This window comes from Neoarius graeffei, chromosome 8, assembly GCF_027579695.1.
Source record: "Neoarius graeffei isolate fNeoGra1 chromosome 8, fNeoGra1.pri, whole genome shotgun sequence".
In the NCBI taxonomy this organism is placed as follows: Eukaryota; Metazoa; Chordata; class Actinopteri; order Siluriformes; family Ariidae; genus Neoarius; species Neoarius graeffei.
The window spans coordinates 59863882-59885193 of NC_083576.1; the positions used below are offsets into that span (position 1 = coordinate 59863882).

Sequence of the window (21312 nt, forward strand, 5' to 3'; positions counted from 1 at the left end):
CTCTGTTTCTCAAAATCTAGTGAATGTGGATATGATGAAACAATTATTCCACTCAATCTTGTCGTATGCGGCTTGTAGCCAGCTTGGTGCTACGCACCTCATCGGCTATCAGCTCATGTACAACTCGATTTCGTGGAATGATTGACCTTTTGTCAGTGATAATTAACAAAGCATTTACAGATTTTGAAGAATGTCTTTAACCTTCTGTTATAAGGGAGTTTTGGATTCTTTACTTGCTTTACAGGCCTTTCAATTACATGAAACCTGCGACGGATAACATCATAGGCGCCCAAATTACAAAGGCGCCTACGTCAAGCGCCCAAATTATGCTACCAAAAGTAAAACACGAAATGTTAATTAAATAAACTTGGCTACATAAAACCCAATGTCTTGACTTTCTACTTTCAAAACACCGAAATTAGCGAGAATTAGCGTGTATTTCTTGTAATTGACATGAAATCCGCACCATTCCCATGTTCCGGGTTCGTCGAACTAGCCATAAGCCTCACGTAGAGCACGAATTCTCCATCAACAGCGATCGGCACACCATGATTTTGTGGAGGAGCGATACTCGCGTACCAATGACCAGAGCCGGATTTTCACATTAGGTAAATCATCTTTTATATTGTTTTATGGTGGTTGGCAAACAGCTTTTAGGTGCATTACCGCCACCTTCTGGACTGGAGTGTGAACCAGAATGTTTACTACCCTATTGTCCTAAATTCTCCTAATAATTCCTGTATCATTTTAAAAACCTAAAAATAGCCCTGTATCCCACATTATCAGATCTCAACTGCAATATCTTTCTGATACCTGGTGTCCTATGATTTAAATCAGGTAAAAGACTGAATAAAAGAGAGTTATTGAGGTATTTCACCTGACGTCACAGGGTCACGTGACGCCCCGGTGTCCGCCATTTTGAACGTCAAGCTACATACTAACGCTGCAGACAGAGAGGGAGAACCAGCTTGAAAAAAAACGTGTTACTGACACCTAGAATAGATTAATTTGTCAGTAAGCACTCTATAAATAACCATAGTGTTTGCTTGTTGTGCTGTGGGCTGCCACAACAGACAGGGACAGCGTGCAGGACGCTCCTTTTACCGGTTTCTAGTGATGGGAATTTCGGCTCTTTTGGCTCTTCTTACTATAAGGAGCCGGCTCTTTCGGCTCCCAAACGGCTCCTGAGATTTTATTTTTGATTTAATTGCTGCAATTAACTAGTTAATTAATTACATTATTATTTATATTTTATCAATAGGATGTTTTCCATTTTATATTTTTTAGTTTTTGTAGCCATTGTAAAGCTTTGTAAAGTATAGCAGTGTAACAATGTTCTAGCTATAGAAATAAAACTTACTTACCAATTAATACATTATTTTCTCACAAACATAATGCAAAACTGTGTTATATTACCAATATAAAATACACAGCTGATTTTCCCCTCCTCAGGTGCCTCACAGACTCCTCTCCCCTGCGCTCCACAGCTTTAAGCATTACACCAATTTTCGTATTTTCGCAGCTGTGAATGAAATCAACCCCCCCAACCAAAAAAAGTAGGCGTACACCATGCTACTTTTTTCCTTTGAATGGTAATAGACAACACAAAGACGCAATCGGACAGCAACTTTTTTTTGTGAAAGTCTCTCTCTCTCTGAGGCACCTAAGGACAAAAACTAATTCGGCTCCCCAACTCGGCTCCCACCGAAGAGCCGGCTCCCGTCGTTCACTTCAAAGAGCCGGCTCTTTGAACCGGATCGTTCGCGACCGACACATCACTACCGGTTTCCTACTGACCCAGACAAGAGGGCCAAATGGATTGCAGCTGTGAAAAGACAGGATTGGGAGCCAACAGAGTACTCCAGACTTTGCAGTGATCATTTCATTTCAGGTTAGTTTATCAGTTAACGCAATTTTGATAAAATATATAGCAAAAAGGAAATGGGTCAGTGTTTGTTAACCCATCTGAGCAGTGAAACAAGGCAGTGTTAATTTGTCTAGGGTTGCATGTAGCAGACATCAGACATAAAACGCAATAACAAAGGCTAGAAAGAAACGGGACACAGAAATAAATAAACAGGGCTCCATACCAAGGCTGGGTACAGTGTTTGTGATAAAAGACAGATCCAATTTAACACGAATCACAGCTTACTTTCTTGTTAAAATGTGCAAAGGTCTCCACCATGTCATACCGCCTTGCACTGTAGGACTTAAGCGTGCCGTCCAAAATGGCTGCGTCACGTGACTTGGTCACGTGGGTGAAATACCTCAATTCAGGACACAACTGTGTGTATTTAAGATACAGCTTGCATCTTAAATACACACAGTTGTGCAAGTGTGGGTGGAATCAGTGACTTGGAGCTTGGTCCTCTTGATGATGATGGTCTTATGGGCCTTTTCCACTACCCTTTTTCAGCTCACTTCAGCCCAACACGGCTCGCGTTTCGACTACCTCAGAGCAGCATGACTGAGCTCACTTCAGCCTTACTCAGCACCCAAAACTCGCACGGTTTTGGAGTGGGGCTGAAGTGAGCCCAAGTGAGCCGAGTGGGGCTAGGGGCGTGAGGAGACACTCCCCTGTGCACTGATTGGTGAGGAGGAGTGTCCTCACATGCCCACACACGCCCCGCGAGCACGCTGGGATCTTTAACCACCATCTGTAAACACCATAAACCCGGAAGAAGAAGAATTAGAAGATGACAAAGAAGATGATCAGCAAGAAAACTAGCCACAGCACCAAGACCAGCAACACTAACGACTCCATGTTTATTGTTTACTATCCGGGTCGTGAGACTACCGCTTAAAAGGTCACTGATGTCACTGTTTGCGCCGCCTAACGACATCACGTGACGTCCACGCACTTTCGCTAACTCCAACCAACGTGTCCACCCACTTCCAGCCAGCACGGTTCAGCGCGGTTGTAGTCGAAATGCAACCCCAACAGCCCCACTCAGCCCAACTCAGCACCGCACGGCCTAGCCCAACTCAGCCGCGTTGGTAGTGGAAAAGCGGCATTAGACACTGGCCTTTCATTTAAACTAAGATCTTTTATCCAACTACATACTGTGAATTGCGCTGCCGATTCTTGTGATGTGACTGAAAAACCTTTTGTGTCGCAAGTCTGCTACAGGTTCGTCTCTTTGATGGCAACAGTGCAGAACTTGCTTTTTCATTCACAGGCTCCTTTCCTCCAGGCTCTCCTCAGGCCCCAACACGTCTTTTAAATACTAACTAACCATATTCTAATTATTTTTGTCATGTACATCAAGAGGGATTAATGCTGTAGACATTTTGCAATAAAGGTAAAAATAACATTCATAGATTTATTTATTTATTCATAACTTTGTAGCTAAAAAAGCAGCAGCAGGTTTAAACACAGAGCGCTGGGAAAACAGCACTTTGCGTGTGCAGAAAAGCCCAAATTACCCTGTATCACGACGGAAAAAGCCCAAATTCAGAAATACAGGGTGTAGCCCGAATTATGTACTTGAAAAGACTGCTTTAGGGATAAGTGTAAAATTGTTTAAATTTATCTCATATCACATTGAGATTGCACATAAATTACAAAACTGAGTTATACCAGAAGTGGACAGCTGCTAGTTTATATCTGTCTTTTTTTTTTTTTCTTATGCATGTCTTCTATACTATATAATGTTTGTAGCTTACTATAATATTAGTTGGTTCAATAGAAATGAAGGGTCTCATAGAGTATTATATTGAGCCTATGTATGTATGTTATATACAGTTTTTTTTTTGTTTTGTTTTGTTTTTTGTTTTTTTTGGTGCTAATATGTATATTTAAATAACATTGGCTGTTTTTTTTTTTAAAGATATATTCCTTAGACGCTAGCATGATACTGAACTAGTTGAAGACGAGTTCAGTATCTTGCTAGCTGAATGGAATATATCAGATATGCCATGAAAAAAAAAAAGCCTGTTATTATACATACACATTCTCTTCATATCAATATAGCATTCTTGAAGGCCAACGCAAGTTTACCCGCAAGTTGGCGCTGTTAGCGCGGCAGTGAAGTCACCTACAGCCGCTCTAGCGTTCATCAGTAGCACAGGCTAACGACCAAGAAACCAAGATTTCTGTCCCAAGACTCTTCTTCCATGCACACTCGGCACAGAATTTTTCAAGCAGACTTAAGTATTTCATTTCCCAATGTAATTTACTTTTAAAATCAACATCAGCTACACACAACGGCGCGACCTGGCAGCCAAAATTTTCTCCATCTTCTGCTTTTAACTAAGCAAACCTCGCAGCCATGTTTGTTTACAAACTCTGTCACTCACTAGCATGGACGTTTTACGTCTCCGATGTGTCTCTTTTTCAGTGTCCCTTGGTATGTTTTTCTCTTGTGAAGAATATATAATGGTAGCTTTTTTGGTAGCTTTTCAGGTCTTCAGAGCATCTTTAGTTTCAGTTTATTTATTTAGTGCTTAATTATAGCATAGCTAATCCTAGCAGTAGCACTGGATTAGCCTCGTCTTCTCTCTTTCCTGGTGGAGAAAGAAATGATTGTGCGCATGCGCAGCAGAAAAGTTTTGTCATTGGCTCTTCGCATGAGCTCTGACTTGTGACGGCGTGTTGTCTTGACAATGTGCGATATTGTAATAATATTGCACGCTCATTCAACATTGGGTAGAGTGGTGTAATACATGGAGGATAAGCGATATGCTAACAATATTGCATGCTATCAATAAACCCACTAGAAGGGGATAGAGCACATGGTTTATTCCATGGAAAAAGTGCCCTGTATGAATAATAATCAATGATATTATCATAATGATATGATATTGCATTTCTTGTATGTAAAGATAATTTTGTTTCTTCTTTATTTTTCAGGGAATGCTTAATTGCCCTAGACGGTATCCTGTACCAGGAACTTTATCTAGTTTGCCTCAATGTAGCAAGCCACCACGTATGTTCTCATTACTTAACAAAATGCATATAAGCCTTTCAGGCATGAGTTAAAATATATGTATAATTTTTTTTTCCCCTCTCTCTCTCTTCTTCACTTCTCTGTATATCACAGGGCGATCAACAAACTCTGGCCAGTCAGAATCCATGAAGCCTGATTGCTTGCTCCGCCTCTCTCTGGGTGGAATGACTCTTACTCTTTTGGAAAAGGAGCCAGCTCAAGACCCTGACGGTCTGTCCGCAATGACTAAGGTGTCACAGGTGTTCTTCCATGAGCTAGCCTTCTTCAAGGACAGCATGTTCAGCGAGAGAGACTTTGAGAACCTGAGGGGTAGCTTTGCAAAAGCATGCCCTCACTCGCATCTCAGGTACGCAGCGGTGCTGTTTTTACACTTTATTCTTTCTTCCTTGAGCATGAGGTAACAATACGAGCACTCTGTTTATTGACTAGCACACAGCATTTTTGTCAGTACAGTTTTTCTTCTTGATGCATTTTTTTTTTCTTGTACAGGCTAACAGGGGCAGCTGTGCAGGTAGCATGTGAACTGCGTAGTTCTGGGCGGCATGCCCGTTCCATGACCTCTGACCTCTCCTTCAGCAGGCTGGAACTGCTGGAGTGTCTTTGGGAGCCAGGCAAACCCCAGTACACGGAGGTATTATACCTCTCATTCATTATAGTAACCGATAGCAGCTTTAACTTCGTTCACCTTTCATTCATTACACATTCGTTCACTTTTTAGTCATGGTTTAAATGGAAAACGGATTATAATTCAAATCAAAGATAGCGAAGATGCCAGAATATTCCCGGAATTGGGGATTTTATTCAAATTAATTTTGACAGAGTTAGGGCCCGGTCCCACAACACCGATAACTATACCTATAACTATGACTATACCTGAATTTAGTTCCACTCTGGAGCAGTCAGTGATGGCCGTTCCGGGTTGACAAGGGAGGGTGGTCCTCTCTGGCTGAAGTGTCTGCCGGTTTCCCGGAAGTCCTCTCATTTATCAGCCACCTACTATGCAGCCATTAGAATTCTGATTCTATTATGATCCACGAGAGGATAAATACTCCCTATTAGTCAGACAGAACTGAGGAAGCCTTTTGGATGAGAGGTGAAATGTTTTCAAGAATCTTCAAACAAGTCCAGTTGCTCTCTTCTACCACCCACACAACTATAATCCCAATTATAACATTCGTTGGTCCTGACACTCAGGTAAATAAATGCATGCAACTTGGGAATAGTCATGGAGGTTTTTCCCAAGTAGTAGCACATTATTCCGGGTCATACTGCACAGCTTGGACTTCAAAACAACCTACATTACCGTTCAAAAGTTTGGGGTCACTTTGAAATTTCCTTATTTTTGAAAGAAAACACTGTTCTTTCCAATGCAGATCACTTTAAACTAATCAGAAATACACTCTATACATTGCTAATGTGGTAAATTACTATTCTAGCTGCAAATGTCTGGTTTTTGGTGCAATATCTCCATAGGTGTATAGAGGCCCATTTCCAGCAACTCTCACTCCAGTGTTCTAATGGTACAATGTGTTTGCTCATTGCCTCAGAAGGCTAATGGATGATTAGAAAACCCTTGTACAATCATGTTAGCACAGCTGAAAACAGTTGAGCTTTTTAGAGAAGCTATAAAACTGACCTTCCTTTGAGCAGATTGAGTTTCTGGAGCATCACATTTGTGGGGTCGATTAAATGCTCAAAATGGCCAGAATAATGTCTTGACTATATTTTCTATTCATTTTACAACTTATGGTGGGAAATAAAAGTGTGACTTTTCATGGAAAACACAAAATTGTCTGGGTGACCCCAAACTTTTGAACGATAGTGTATGCATATAGTCCAGTGGTTGACAAAATATGCATAGGTCACGGACTACGGAAATATAATAAAAAAAGGATACAAAATATGGAGTGGTCATGGATTTTAATACAGATACATCATAGATGCTAATAATTTATAGATTGGTCACGGACGTTTCAGTATATTACAGATTGGTTACATATTTCATACGGATAATGCATCGCGGATTTAAAAAAAAAAAAAAATTAAGAAGTCTAAAACGTTTGGACTGCCGAAGTTCATAATTTAAAATATCTTACCTGCATTTATATGCTTACTTTATTAACTTACTATTGATATTTCATGGAAAAGCACGTCTGTGAATAAAAGATCCACATGGATTAAAGTTTTCCGTCGCTACGACGGATTTCCGTCAACTGAGAGCGCTAAAGGTCAATAATGAGAGTGATGCAGATCCGAGGGAAAAAAAGGGGGGGGTAGGCCCATAGGTCTGACACCGATGTGATTTAGAACTTCACCAAGCTGCTGTGATTGCCTGTTGTTGAACCCTTTCTTGTGCTATGTTTGAGTATATGTAAAGGAATAAGTTGTTGCGCTAGATAGGCATAAATAAATAAATACAGCTTCCGCTACTGTCTAGTCCCGGGGAGGCTAAGCGTAGGCCACTGATGAAACTATTTCGCTGTCCTACTACTAGGCAACTAGGTTACTTGTCTACTACTAATAGTAGTAGTAATAATGATATTCGCCTATTGAAAGGTGATCAGGTGAAAAGTTGAAGCCACAGCAAGACCTTTGCTATTAAGCCTTTTGTAGGCTTCGGCAGACAACGTCCTGGAAAGGCAGTGTTTTTCTTTGGTTTGATTAGCCTACGATTTAATCTTTAAACATTATGGTTTCAGCAGTTCGCTTAAACATTGGAGGCTGCGGAGTCGGGCTGCAAGATTTCCCGACACTTGTTTAAGATGCCAAACTTCATAGTAAGGAGAAAATAATTCCACAGTATTTAGTGCCTCGTCAGTCTCAAAAATTAATAGTGAAGGAGCAACGCGAATCAAGTCCCAAAAAAACATCTCGTAGGCCTATATTTTACATTTTCAAAAAAGTCCAGAATTGGAAGTCGGTCAGTGGAGTGTAATGAAGTGTCTCATTCACTAAGCACAAAAGGTCGGAAAACAGTGCAGAAAACAGCTGTTGCTTAAATAGGCTACTAATGTTTTACATTAGTAATTTAATGTATGTAACATCTCATTATCTCTAGCCGCTTTATCCTTCTACAGGGTCGCAGGCAAGCTGGAGCCTATCCCAGCTGACTGTGGGCGAAAGGCGGGGTACACCCTGGACAAGTCGCCAGGTCATCACAGGGCTGACACAGACACAGACAACCATTCACACTCACATTCACACCTACGGTCAATTTAGAGCCACCAGTTAACCTAACCTGCATGTCTTTGGACTGTGGGGGAAAGCGGAGCACCCGGAGGAAACCCACGCGGACACGGGGAGAACATGCAAACTCCGCACAGAAAGGCCCTCGCCAGCCCCGGGGCTCGAACCCAGGACCTTCTTGCTGTGAGGTGACAGCGCTAACCACTACACCACCGTGCCGCCCCATGTATGTAACAAATAAATAAATTGATTAAATAGATAAAGAAGCGAATACTCCGAAGCTCAAAATTCAGGAAAGTGGCTCCGGTGTCGCAAGTGCACAAGAACAGTTATTTGAAAGTTAACCTGATGAATTTGCGCGTGCGATTTCATGAAGAACCGGGACAATTGGCATTCGGTGAAAGATTCACACCTATGACTCATTATATTCGCGCGCGCCCTCTCGCCCACTGTCGCTTCGTTTTCCCGATTTACACGCGTGTCTGAAGATGGAGTTTTCAGAAATCTCCACTCTGCCCAGAGTTTGTGAAAGTAGCTCTTTTCAGTGTCTGAAACCTCCATATAGGTGTGAATGAGAGGTGCAACCGAATAAATAAATATGCGTCTTTTTTATCCGGCTACATGTAGGCTATCACTGCGCAAAGCGTCTAATGTTGAAATAGTAATATTTGTTAAAATAATAGTAGGCTAATTTCCACATTAATCGGTAAAATGGCACAAGGGATGTGATGGGGGGATGGCCGTTTTATAAGGGGAATGATTTGAGATTTTTATTTCAGAAGGGGGATGCCTCCCCCCACATCCCCCCTCAACTCGAGTACTGCGTATAAGGCCACCTGACATAGGCCCTTCGATTTCCATAGAGCGCGTCAAATTACTTTCGGTTTTGCCAGCATGGACGCGCTTCTTTTAAATGAAAGCACAGATGTGTCAGACATCGACAAAACGGTAAAGAATAAGTGGAGATGGGCTTGGCTAAATGAAATGGGCGATAATGGCAAGCCATTTAGTCCATGGTGCAAAAAGATGAAAATGGCAGGTGTGTGCTTTTGTGTAGTTTGCCATAAAAAAAGTCTGTGGAAGCAATGGCAAAAAACTAGATGCCTTTGGCTTCACTGCGAAGAAGCAGAAAAAGTGAACTTTCACTTTACTTTTCTTGCAAGTTCTTTCTGTTCCACTCTTTTGAAAGCATGGTTAAAGTTCGACTGCACTTGCACTTTTCTCTTAACCACTGTTGTGCATTACTAAAGTATTGTTGAAATAAATTTGCACTTTGCGCTGAAAACTTGATGTTTCATCATTTATAGCCAGTAATGACAATGGTAAAGTCTTGCCTTAGCTTTAGTCATTGTTAAAATTATGTAAATGTACTATAAGTAGGGGCAGAGGGGATAATGGACAACATGGCGTTTAAAATTTGACGCATTGCTGATGTGGTAGGGGCCAACGACATGGAGCTTTTTTTTTCAGTCAGATGATTTTTTTTTTTTTTTTTGCTTTAATCCATGGATCCATGCTTTGTATTATATTTTTTATTTTCTGTGAATCCGTATTCCGTGACTTCACAATGCAACAAGGATGTACAAAGATGCCCAGGAAAACTAGCATGCGCTCTGACAACGTCACATGTAAACAATTACCTGATTGGTCAGATGTTTTGTCGGATCAGATCCAGGCCTGGAAAAATCACTCCAGAAGCAATCTCACTGATGCGGATAAACCCAGGCCCGGGCTGTAGGTATCGTATCAGTCTGGTGTGACCATCAACCATATAAACTGCAGGGGAACAATTTATTTATAGTTATCATTACAGTTGTAGTTATAGTGATCGGTATTATGGGACCAGGCCTTTAAAGGAGAACTGAAAGCAAATTTTTTTATTATTATCAAAATTCTATTTATCTCATTTTATTAAATATAGGAATGCATTTTTGACAGCTATTTTGTCACTGCTATAGCGAGTTACGAGTGTTTGAAATATGCTATATAATATATCAGTCCATATGTCAAAGCAATGGCTGTAAACGAGATTCGCTGAGACCTGTGCGAGACATTGTAGGATGGAAGTAAAACATACAGCGGAAATCAAAGTGACCAACATCTGCCAGCGTTGTCAAAAGGCGCGCGCGCCGTCCTTCGAATGCTGATGAAATCAAGCTGGAAGTTTTGTTTGTTCTGATAGCAATCAGGAAAGTTTGAAAAAAGTAGGCAGTAATCGTCATTTAAACTCCATTTTTGTGAACTATTTTGTTTGTAAAACAGTTTTCAAAATGGCGGCGCTGACACTTCACATTTCGAAGTCTCGCACAAGTCTTGTGAAGATCGTGTGGATAAGCGACGCCTGCCGTGGACCAAACAAACTAAATTCAACATGGCTAAAAACCGAATAGGCCGATAAGTATAATATTTAATTGCAATTAGTTGCCAATACGAGTCACGATATAAGGTTACTAAAACCGAAAACGTAACTGAATAACACGTTAATTAAGAAATAAAGCAAGTTTAAAAATTACTTCAGTTCTCCTTTAAGCTGCGCGTCTTGCTAACTGGGTTCAGTAAATATTTTCTTCTTTTAATATATTGCAGATTATCTTATGGGTCCCCAGTTTCTATTCTTAGAGCTTTTTCTCCCACCTGTGTGTGGTGCTATTAAAACCCCACTTTCAATTGATCTAGGTTTAAATTACAGAACAGTGAAAAACTTTAGTAAACACACTATCCATTTTCACAGCAGACAAATTACCAAAATAGCCAGGAGGTTGGCATCCTTCATTGTTGCTAACATTGATTTATAAGGAAACTTTCCCCTAAAACATGTACGTCGGTAGAATGGTCTGAAGAGTTATTGGAATGGTTCAGGATTTTTCTTTTTGTTTTTCCCTCTTGGTTTTTTTTTTTGGTGTGTTTTACCCTGCTTGTATGGTCATGCCAGAGACCGACATGTTCGCTCACTGAGAAATAGCTTCCCTATGGGGACAATAAAGTATATATTCTGTAATCTCTGTCTCCTGCAACTGTGACAGTAAGTTTGACATGTTCTTCTGTACTGTGAGGAGAACAGAGAGCACTGTAACAGGGTTCTCATCTCATCTCATTATCTCTAGCCGCTTTATCCTTCTACAGGGTCGCAGGCAAGCTGGAGCCTATCCCAGCTGACAACTGGCGAAAGGCGGGGTACACCCTGGACAAGTCGCCAGGTCATTACAGGGCTGACACATAGACACAGACAACCATTCACACTCACACCTACGGTCAATTTAGAGTCACCAGTTAACCTAACCTGCATGTCTTTGGACTGTGGGGGAAACCGGAGCACCCGGAGGAAACCCACGCAGACACGGGGAGAACATGCAAACTCCACACAGAAAGGCTCTCGCCGGCCCCGGGGCTCGAACCCAGGACCTTCTTGCTGTGAGGCGACAGCGCTAACCACTACACCACCGTGCCACCCCTAACAGGGTTCTAACTAGACCAAAAGATCAGGGGTTCAGGAGCTGCCTTAGGGCCCTGAAAGCTCATGGGTTCTGCATGCTCGGAGATGCATTCTAGTGCATTTCCTGGCACTTGCAGGCCTCCCTGAAAGTCACTCTTTTTTGGTAATATTAATAAGTTTTTGTTTTGTTTTTTTAACCAAAAGTTGCTGTGATTTTTTTTTTTTTGTATTTTTTACAAAATACAGAAAAACTTATGAATGATTAGGTGTGTCCAAACTTTTGACTGGTACTGTATATAAATACATTTATACTACATAATTTGGCTACTACCCTTCCTCCAAAAGCTGTTTTACACCCAGCAGCCACTACAATAGTGCTTACTACACACTGGCAGCTCATTGTTCACTGAAGTTACTAACCGGTGTGTGCGTGTGTGTGTGTTCAGTTGTTGCAGTTCAAGAATGCTGGTCACTTTACTGTGGGAGCCGCTGCCAGACCTTGTGCCCAAATTCACCACTCCTTGACAGAAAAACAGCAGCGCAAGGTGCTTCATCTGAGTTTATTTGTCCTTTTGTACATCTGAGTGTAAGTTCATATCAGTCTGTGCAAGACCATTCAGAGTGAGACTCAATGAGTCCATAGTCTATAGCAGGAGTTGCCACATGGTGGACTGCGGTCTGGGTCTGGATCCAGAAAAGTGTTTCAGCGGAGCTAACTAAATATTGTTGCAGGTCTCTAGTTCAGCGATTCATGAATCAGCTCAGCTGCTATAACAGATCCTTGTGGTTTAGGCAATCACCTGCATTTGTTTAAAAAAAAAAAACATTTAGCTGAAGGCAGTTCATCAGAATAAAGGAAAGGGGCATTTTCACAGACTTCTTTTCATAGATTTTACATTTTATTTGTAAACAAGGAATTTTTTTGTAACTGGACCTTTTTTAGAAATTTTAGTTCAATGCCCCTGCTCTATAGTTTCAAATCATTTTCATGTTTGTGCTCTTCTGCAGAGTGGATCAAAGCAGCGAGTACTGCGCAGGGACAGCTCACTACGTATAGAGCTGGACAAGCTCACCACCGAGATAGACCTGGATATATTGGGCAGAATGGATGGCATCATTCAGGCCCTGAGCCACTGCCCCAGCCAGCCGACAAAGCCCACAAACACCCAGGTGCTGCCCTGAAATCCTGTATGCTTTATTACCTGTCGGTCAGCGATGGACCTGGGCACTATATTGCTTCTTTATCTCTTACAACTAACCTCCCTCTGTCTCTCCATAGCCTCAGTTGTTTGAGCTGCAGTCCTCCCTTGTTCTCCTCTCCCCCTACGCTGTGCTGAAGCTTCGCTTCCCCATCCCTGACCTTCGACCTTTAGACCAGAGAAGACCCATTAGCGAGCGAGCAGTGCGTCAAGAGATCCTGAGTTTGGAGATGTCTAATCTAGAGCTGAAGTCTCATCAAGGGTCAGACCTCCAACAGCAGGTGCCATCCACCTCCACAGCTCAACTCACCAAGCTGCTGGAGGCCACCTTCAGTGATATGCATGGTAGAGGGAACCTACTCACTTATCCATTCTACTTAGACATTGTGCCTTTCCCTTTTGTCTTTAAAGCAGATACGCAGAACCTTTATTTTTAAATAAATTTGAGTGGATAGTATCTCCATCCTTGACTCTTGTATGCTGCATAAATGGGAATTAAAATATATATATTTTTGAGAGTTAAAATCGAACGCAAAGTTGGCATTCGAGCTGCCCTGCTGAAGCCAGCCCTGAGTGCGTGACGTTACAGCGGTAACCGGTTTTAAGGCCGAGGCCTTTTACAGCTATAGACCAAAGTCCTATAAATAAAAATTTATGGTGAAAGTAAGAAATACCGTTACCGACTTGCTCAACTAAGACTGATTTGACTTTGTTGATTGTGGGTTGACTCTCATTAAAACGGGATAGATGTTATGACTTATGCAGCATATGTGTACATGCATGCATTTTCATTGAAAAAATGTGTAAGGCTAATTAAATAATCAGATGAACTGAGACAATCACATTCTGAAGCAAATTAAATAATCTTATACCGGTAACTTAAACACACAATACAAGTTACATGTATTAATTAGTGCTGTCAAGCGATTAAAATATTTAATCGCGATTAATGTCGCGACTGTCATAGTTAACTCGCGATTAATCGCAATTTAATCGCACATTTTTGTCACATGAAAAACCATTGTAATTCTCTTATCAGCATAAAAATGTGAATGGGCTTGCTTTGTACCAATGTTTTTTTTTTTTTATTGCAAAGCATAACACGTCTTGACACAGCCACTGCAAAGTGAAACCTAAGCCGAGCACCGGGGCTAGCAAAAGAACCATGAGTGAAGTGATCTACTGCTTGAGTTAGTCTAATCAGAGAGACAGGTTACACAGTGACGGTAGGCTTGACATGCTTGATTATAATATAAAGTACACTATTATATTAACTTTAAGTTGTTCGTTGATAAATATTGCATTGAATCTGATCTTTACTGTTTCAGCTCACTTAACACATTTTGTACTTTTACACTTTCTGCCTGTTGATGCGTCGCGCTGTCCAATCAGAGGCAGCCAAATTTGCATATTACAGGAAGGATTTCTGGGATAGCATTGAGTTTACAGTTCAGAGGGATCTGGCTTCTTTAGACGCTGTCTTCTTAAAACTGAATAAATATTTAAAAAGAGCCAAATTAGCCAGTCTTTTGAACGGCTCTTTTCATAGAACGGATCACAAAGATGCGGATCCCATCAAAGAGCCATAAATCCCATCTCTACTAGCGCGCCCTGCCCGCGCTGGTTCTTTGGGGGAGGAGGGCAGAGGACTCTGGCTGTGCGGGGCATTACAGTCTAGCTGCTATCGGTTTTCTAAGCAAAGTGTCTGTTCCAAGTTCCTGGCAGTTTCAAAAGCTTATGAAAAACCTACATCATGTCACAGAGCGTTAATCTCGCGATAAAAAAATTATCGCCGTTAAAATTGAGTCAAGTTAACGCGTTAATAACACAACATTTTTGACAGCACTAGTATTAATCTAAATGCAGATAAACATGTTGCTTTGTATCCAAATGAGAATCGGAGCTTACACGTCTGTGTTCTCGCTTCTTGAAGGCCGATCCTGTGGCCAATTGTTTTGAAGCAATCTGACTTTCAGTTGTTCGTTCAGTTCTCCGTTCTTCCATGTAAGGGCGAGATGGCAGCAATATCCAGTTTAGAAATAACAGGGTTTCCGCGGAGTCTTAAAAAGTCTTAAGTCTAAAATTTGATAATCCTAATTTAAGGCCTTAAAAAGTCTAAAATACGAACATATTTTGCATTGTAGGTCTTAAATGTAATTTTGTGAAGTCTTAAATCCTTACGTCCATTTACCCCATTCGCTTTTTTTTGTTAAATGCGTTGGTGATATTCATAATTAGTCATATAGGCTAGGCCTACTTAGTGTCAGTAGGCTATGCTGCAAACTACAAATGAGACACAATGGAATCCGGCGTCTAGCCTGGTTGGCATGGTGATGCACAGGGCATGGTACGTGCGCATTTAGACAGTAGAGCCTAAAAGAAGCGAGGGAGATTGTCATGGTTTGTAGCAAAATGGGCAAATGCAAGTTTAACGACTGCTGGCTTGAACGCAATGATTTCATAGACTGGTTAAAACATGTACCAAACAATCCGTTTGAGGCGTACTGCACATTGTGCAAAAGAACACTCAAACTCTGCACCCTGGGTGTAAAGGCACGTGAAAGCGGAGAAGCACCAGGCTGCCCATAAAAGTCTGCAACAATCGCATGCGATCACTCAATTTTGTTCACCGTTGTCAGAGCACATTTCGAGACGGTGTATCAGCTAACTCCGTGCGAACTGTAACGTTACAAGACACAAACCGTATGGAATCGAATGCCTCATCCTCAAGTGATTTGCGGAATGTCTTTGGCTCCACTGCAACTTAGTTCCTCATTAATGCAAGAGCGCACCCTAGGGATGTAATGAGTTCATTGGTGAATGATGATAATATTTTGTTATTTTGAAAGTAATTCAGGCTCTCCCAATTTTCTTTATTTTTTTTGTGCGGCATAAGTCTTAAATTTAACCTGTTATGGTCTTAAAAAGTCTTAAATTGAACTTGTTCAAGCCTGCAGAAACCCTGAATAAGATGGCTGCTCCACTCTTTCTGTTTTCTTCATACGGAGGACTCCACCATTACTGCTCGGTTCAGGCAATTACTAAAGCCCGGGACGGAACGTCACCAGTTTTAGCAACAACCGCAGGGAGGTCATTGCCCGAGCGATATGTCCCGTCCCGGGTTTTACCAACAACCCTCGGCTCACACTCCGGGAGAACTGGTGCAACTGAACTTGCTTTCCTTTTTTTAAAAAATAATTAAATAAATGCTTTCCTTTTCTTGTAGTTTTCTTTAATTGTTGGTACTGCACCCTCTTTCAATACGGGCTTATAGCCAACGCTCCTCAACAGATCAGAGGTCTCGTACGAGTCTTCAGTAAAATGTGCAGAGCAGAGGAGAGACCACTTCATAGGCGCCCAATGTGCCCGTGAACTCACAAAATGCGTCCAAATCTTTGCAGTTTGAACATTCTTGGGCCATGAATGCAACGTAAATCCACCTTCTGTCACGTTGCTGCACCCGCCAGCAACACATCTACATGGCATGGTGATAAATTATCTCAAAATGGAGGATCGGAGTTGCAGTCAGCTCTGTGTTTTAGTATAGCGGAAATGGCAATGAGACCGATAGACTTCCTGCTGTGACGTTATGGACATCAAGGTCATTCACTCCGACCACTACTTACTGTATATAAATCACTTTAATCGTAAAAATTACTATATTAGATTTATTGTTAACACTTAAAACTATTCTTGTGCCATTCCTGAGGTCTCAAGGCATTTATAAACGAAAGTGAGGCCATGACTCTGCGTATATGCTTTAACGAGAAAGTCAAGTGCTTAGAATTTGACCCCCTGTTGTTGATGACTGTGTTCTCTCTCAGGAGTATACGATGGTTGGGAGGGAGGCTCTTTCCCTTGTATTTGTGTACAAAAAGGCTCCAACACGCACAACCCAGACAGCACACCCAAGTGAGTCTGAGTCCGTAGTCTTCCCAGAAGCCTAAAACTGCAGTTATATCACAGTAGGCACTGACCTGTTGCTAAATTACTTCTGAAACTACTAATGTTTTTGCCTCTTCTTTTCTTGTAGAATTGTGGTGCATGTAATTGGAGCAGCAGACTCTGATGGTAGAGCGGGTGTAGATGTGGGTTTGAACAGGGATTTGGGGCTTGGCTTTGTGTCTATGGAAAATCCCTGTGAGCTGAGAGAGAAGAACAGCTCCCCTTTCTCCTCTAACCGCACCATGTTTGAGACAGAAGAGGTAGACAACTTTCTCTCTCATTCTTCTCATTTTTGTCACACTCGCTCTCATGTCTTTCTCTTTGTTTCTTGCATTTTGACCTCTTCGACTCCTGCCATATTTCAGTGTTCAGTTTTTGTCAGCCTTACAGTCACTACCTGTCTCTCATTTCTCTTTCTTTTTCTTGTCTCATTAGATGGTAATCCCAGCAGATCCAGAGGAAATGAAGGAATTCCAGGCTCAATGTGTGGCTCAGAGTCAGTATGTAGTGGATATCACACTCCCTGTGGCCTATGTCCTCTTACCCAGCAAAGAAGCCTTTCAAAGCATCTACAACAGGCATGAGTTTTATCTCTACTTATTTATCCCCCCGGCATATAATGCAAGGGAATATAGCTATAGTTATCACTCTGTCCATCTGTAAACATTTTATTTTCCGGAGCATAACTCAAAAACTATTAGGAATTTTTTTCCCCTTTTCCCCACAGAACCTTACAGTTATGTTAAATGACTAGAGGAGTTGTGCTTTTTGACATTTTGGGATTTCTGTGTTTTTATGCCTCCACCACCTTAAGGTGCAGGAGGCATTAGAATTGAGCCGGATACTCTGCTGAAACGAGTATCCGGTACGGATAAAGCACTTTTTTGCCGAGTACGAGTATTATACGAGTCAATATCTGTGCTCGGACTGAGTGAAAATCCTCACACAGCGTCACAGCCCCCCTCCCCTACACACACCGCTCTGCTCACTTACACAGAGAACAGCTCTCTGTCTCTCCGGTTCGCGGCTCTTTTCCGTTAACATTTCGGGTTTCTTCAGCTTCAAGTTTGTTTTTATTTCAGTTTGTACTTGCTTATAACCAGTAGAGTTCTGGTAAACGTGGGTTCGTTCAGACGTGGTGCTTGGTAGAAAGCGACTCGCGTTGCGTCTCTGCCTGTCAGATTTTTTTTTTCTTTTTTTTTAACCGTCAGTTAAAAACAGTTTTTTCGACTTCACGCATTGAGTGTCTGACACTTTCTTTCTGTAATTCATGTAAAAATAAAGGTAGTAGTGGTACAAGTATTACAAATTAAGCTACACACTCTCTCTCTGTTGGTCGTCGGAGTTTTTTTTTTTTTAAACCGTCAGTTGGCTCTAACCAGTTTTATTTTACTTCACGCACTGAGTGTCTGACACTTTCTAGGTAGTAGTGGTATAAATAATATTACAAATTAAGCTACACACACTCACACACCTGGTGTGGAAATAAAAAAAATAAAAAAAGAACAAAAAATAAATCACATTGATCATAAAAAAAAATTAAAAGTTAAAAAAAGAAAGTTATGTTGAGTATGAAAACTCTTGTTCATTACATTTCATTTCATAATTGCAACCGCATGTGTTGTATTCATTGTTGCAAAACTTGTTCTGTAAATAGTTCGCTTGCTATCGTGATCAAAACCATTGATCTGAAGCTAACCACTTCCGGGTTAGGCCCCGCCCACTCCGAGTACGGATACGGATACACATAATTCATACGGTTAACAGATACAGATAATGCTGTACTCACTCATCCCTAGGAGGCATTATGTTTTCGGGTTGTCTGTCTGTGTGTGCGTCCGTCCCGAAATCTTGTGAACACGATATCTCAAAGGCTAATGAAAGGAATTTCCCCAAACTTTCACCATTTGTGCGCTTTGGGACAAACATGAACTGATTAGATTTTCAGGTTAAAAGGTCACAGGTCAAGATTACTGTGAGATCAAATGTCCAACCCCAAACCTTGTGAACGCCATATCTCAAAGACTAATGAAAGGAATTTCACCAAACTTTCACCATTTGTGCACTTTGGGACAAAGATGAAATGATTTACATTTTGAGATCAAAAGGTCTAAGGTCAAGGTCACTGTGAGGTCAAATGTTTGTCCAAAAACCTTGTGAACACAATATCTCCAAGGCTAATGAAAGGAATTTTACCAAACTTTCACCATTTGTGCATTTGGGGACAAACATTAACTGATTTAGATTTTGAGGTTAAAAGGTCACAGGTCAAGATTACTGTGAGGTCAAATGTCCATCCCCAAATCACAACTTAAGGCGTGTAGTCTACCAGGCGGAGGCATCCCCATCGATGCCGTTGGCGTCGAGTTCTATCTAGTTTAAAATTTATTTATTTATTTTTTTTGTTCCCGTATTTCCATGGCAACCAATTCAACTTGGGAGAATTTGGAGTGGGGTTTCACATGGGGGCCGAGGGGATACGCCGCCATCTGATGACTCTTGTTTTTTCTTTTTTACCCCCCAGTTACATTGCCCTCCAGAATTATTAGCACCTTTCATAAAAAAGGTTGTATAAAATAGATGCACAATAATAAACACTTTTTCACTCAAGCAATAAAATAATTTCTTTTTTATATTAAAAAAATATATTTCTGTTGTTCTGTTTGCCTTATATTATGGTTTTTAAAATTTTATATATAAATCAAGTTAAATTGAGTCCATTGGCTTGCTTTAGCCTGATGTTTTGTCAAATGTGAATGCAAGCTTTGAACCACATGAACACGTCATGATCTCACCCGTTTCTTGAGTCTGGGCTGTTCTTGTACTAATTTCGGTTCTGTTTTGTTTTCACTCCCTTTTTTTGATCATTGGACTTATTGTCATGCCACTTGTTTGATCATTGTTAGAGTTATAGTTTTACTATTGTTTTGCCTCATTGCTTAATTTTTTTTTTCCTGGATGTAATGTGCTCCTGTTGTCTTAGTTAATGGATGTTTTATGTTCCATGATTATGGGGATGTTCTGTCCTCACTGCTCTATTTTTTTTTATTACTTGTGTCCTCACTCCTCAGGATCAATAATGATTTGTTGATGTGGGAGCCCCCACCCCCTCCTCACTCACCTCCTAAGATCTCTCACAGCCACCTGCAGCAGCGCAGATCCGAGGACGATGAGTTTCAGCTCTGTAAATCTGCCTTCAGGCTTGGTCAGTCATTTAAAAACCCAGTAATATACACAGAGTAGACGGTTTATTAGAATGGCCATATGCTTCAAACAATGGAAGAGCTGAGCTACTGAATATGCAGTTGTCAGTGTGCTCAAATAGAACATGAACAACTTCTTTCTTGGACACTGCTAGATAAACGTGTGTGCATGTGGGTTGAGAGCATACAATTCTACACGTTATCTTACTGCAGGAATGGGTTCTATTGTGTCGGAGTTGACTCATTTTCATATACTGTATATTCTTTAGTTATGACCATCAGTGTAATAATAAGAGACTGTTGGTCATCAGGAAGCTTGGAAAAAGAACTATTTTTGGAAATGGAATATTTTCATGCCTCCTTTTTAAAATGTCTGATGTTAATTTCAATATTGCTACTGATTTTATAATAGTAGCCTTGCTATAAGACTTTGAAGTGTATGTGGGTTAAAAGAGGAATATTTTTCCATATTGGATTGTTTTTGGGTTGAATGTCCAACACAGACCTGGCAACCATGTCAAAATAAATAAAGAAAAGCAGTGATGTGAGGCAGTAATGGGGCAGATAGGCAAGGCAAGTTTATTTATATAGCGCATTTCATACACAGTGGCAGTTCAATGTGCTTTACAGAGGTAAAAGCAAACCAGTAAACAATAGAAAATAAAATTACATAAAATAAATGGGGAAGAAGAGAGGAAAAAAAAGAATTAAACAATAGTAGAAATAAAATAATAAAATGAAGTAAAAGTTCAGTAAAAAAACCAGCAGAATAAAATAGAATAAAAGTTAAGTAAAGTTTAAAACATGCAGAGACTAAAAGTTAAGTAAAGTTTAAAACATGTAAAGATGACGATATTTATCAGTTAGCAAAAAGCATCTGAAAACAGCTTGGTCTTTAGTCTAGATTTGAAGCTGCCAACAGCAGGAGCATTTTTGATGTCCTCTGGGAGTTGGTTCCATAGCTGTACTGCATAGTAGCTAAAAGCTGCTTCACCACACTTTGTTTTAACAACTGGTTTTACCAGTAAATTTTGCTGCTGCGATCTGGTAGATCTGATTGGGTTAGGCCGCTGCAACTTATCAGAGAGGTAATTGGGCCCTGTACCATTTAGAGATTTGTACACCAGCAGCAATGCTTTAAAGTCAATTCTGTAGCTTACTGGAAGCCAGTGAAGGGACCTTAGAATTGGAGTAATGTGCTCTGTTCTTTTTGTTCGTGTGAGAACCCTAGCCGCTGCATTTTGAATCACCTGAAGTCGTTTGATGGTCTTTTTTGGCAGGCCTGTGAAAAGGCCATTGCAGTAATCAACCCTACTAGAGATGAAGGCATGTATAAGTTTTTCCAGATCATTTTTTGACACAAGTCCTCTTAGTTTGGAAATGTTTTTTAGGTGATA

General features: G+C 40.8%; 1 protein-coding gene across 1 annotated transcript in view; it reads left to right on the plus strand.

Annotated features, from left to right (window-relative positions):
- atg2a (autophagy related 2A) overlaps positions 1-21312 on the plus strand; it is a 72364-nt gene that overhangs the window by 18129 nt on the left and 32923 nt on the right. Inside the window, exons 10-19 of the mRNA XM_060927933.1 lie at positions 4853-4928; positions 5043-5295; positions 5439-5580; positions 12015-12113; positions 12577-12738; positions 12848-13112; positions 16592-16679; positions 16801-16972; positions 17148-17290; positions 19784-19917. Of these exons, the coding sequence (XP_060783916.1) occupies positions 4853-4928; positions 5043-5295; positions 5439-5580; positions 12015-12113; positions 12577-12738; positions 12848-13112; positions 16592-16679; positions 16801-16972; positions 17148-17290; positions 19784-19917 (1534 nt within the window). The remainder of the gene's footprint in view (positions 1-4852; positions 4929-5042; positions 5296-5438; positions 5581-12014; positions 12114-12576; positions 12739-12847; positions 13113-16591; positions 16680-16800; positions 16973-17147; positions 17291-19783; positions 19918-21312) is intronic.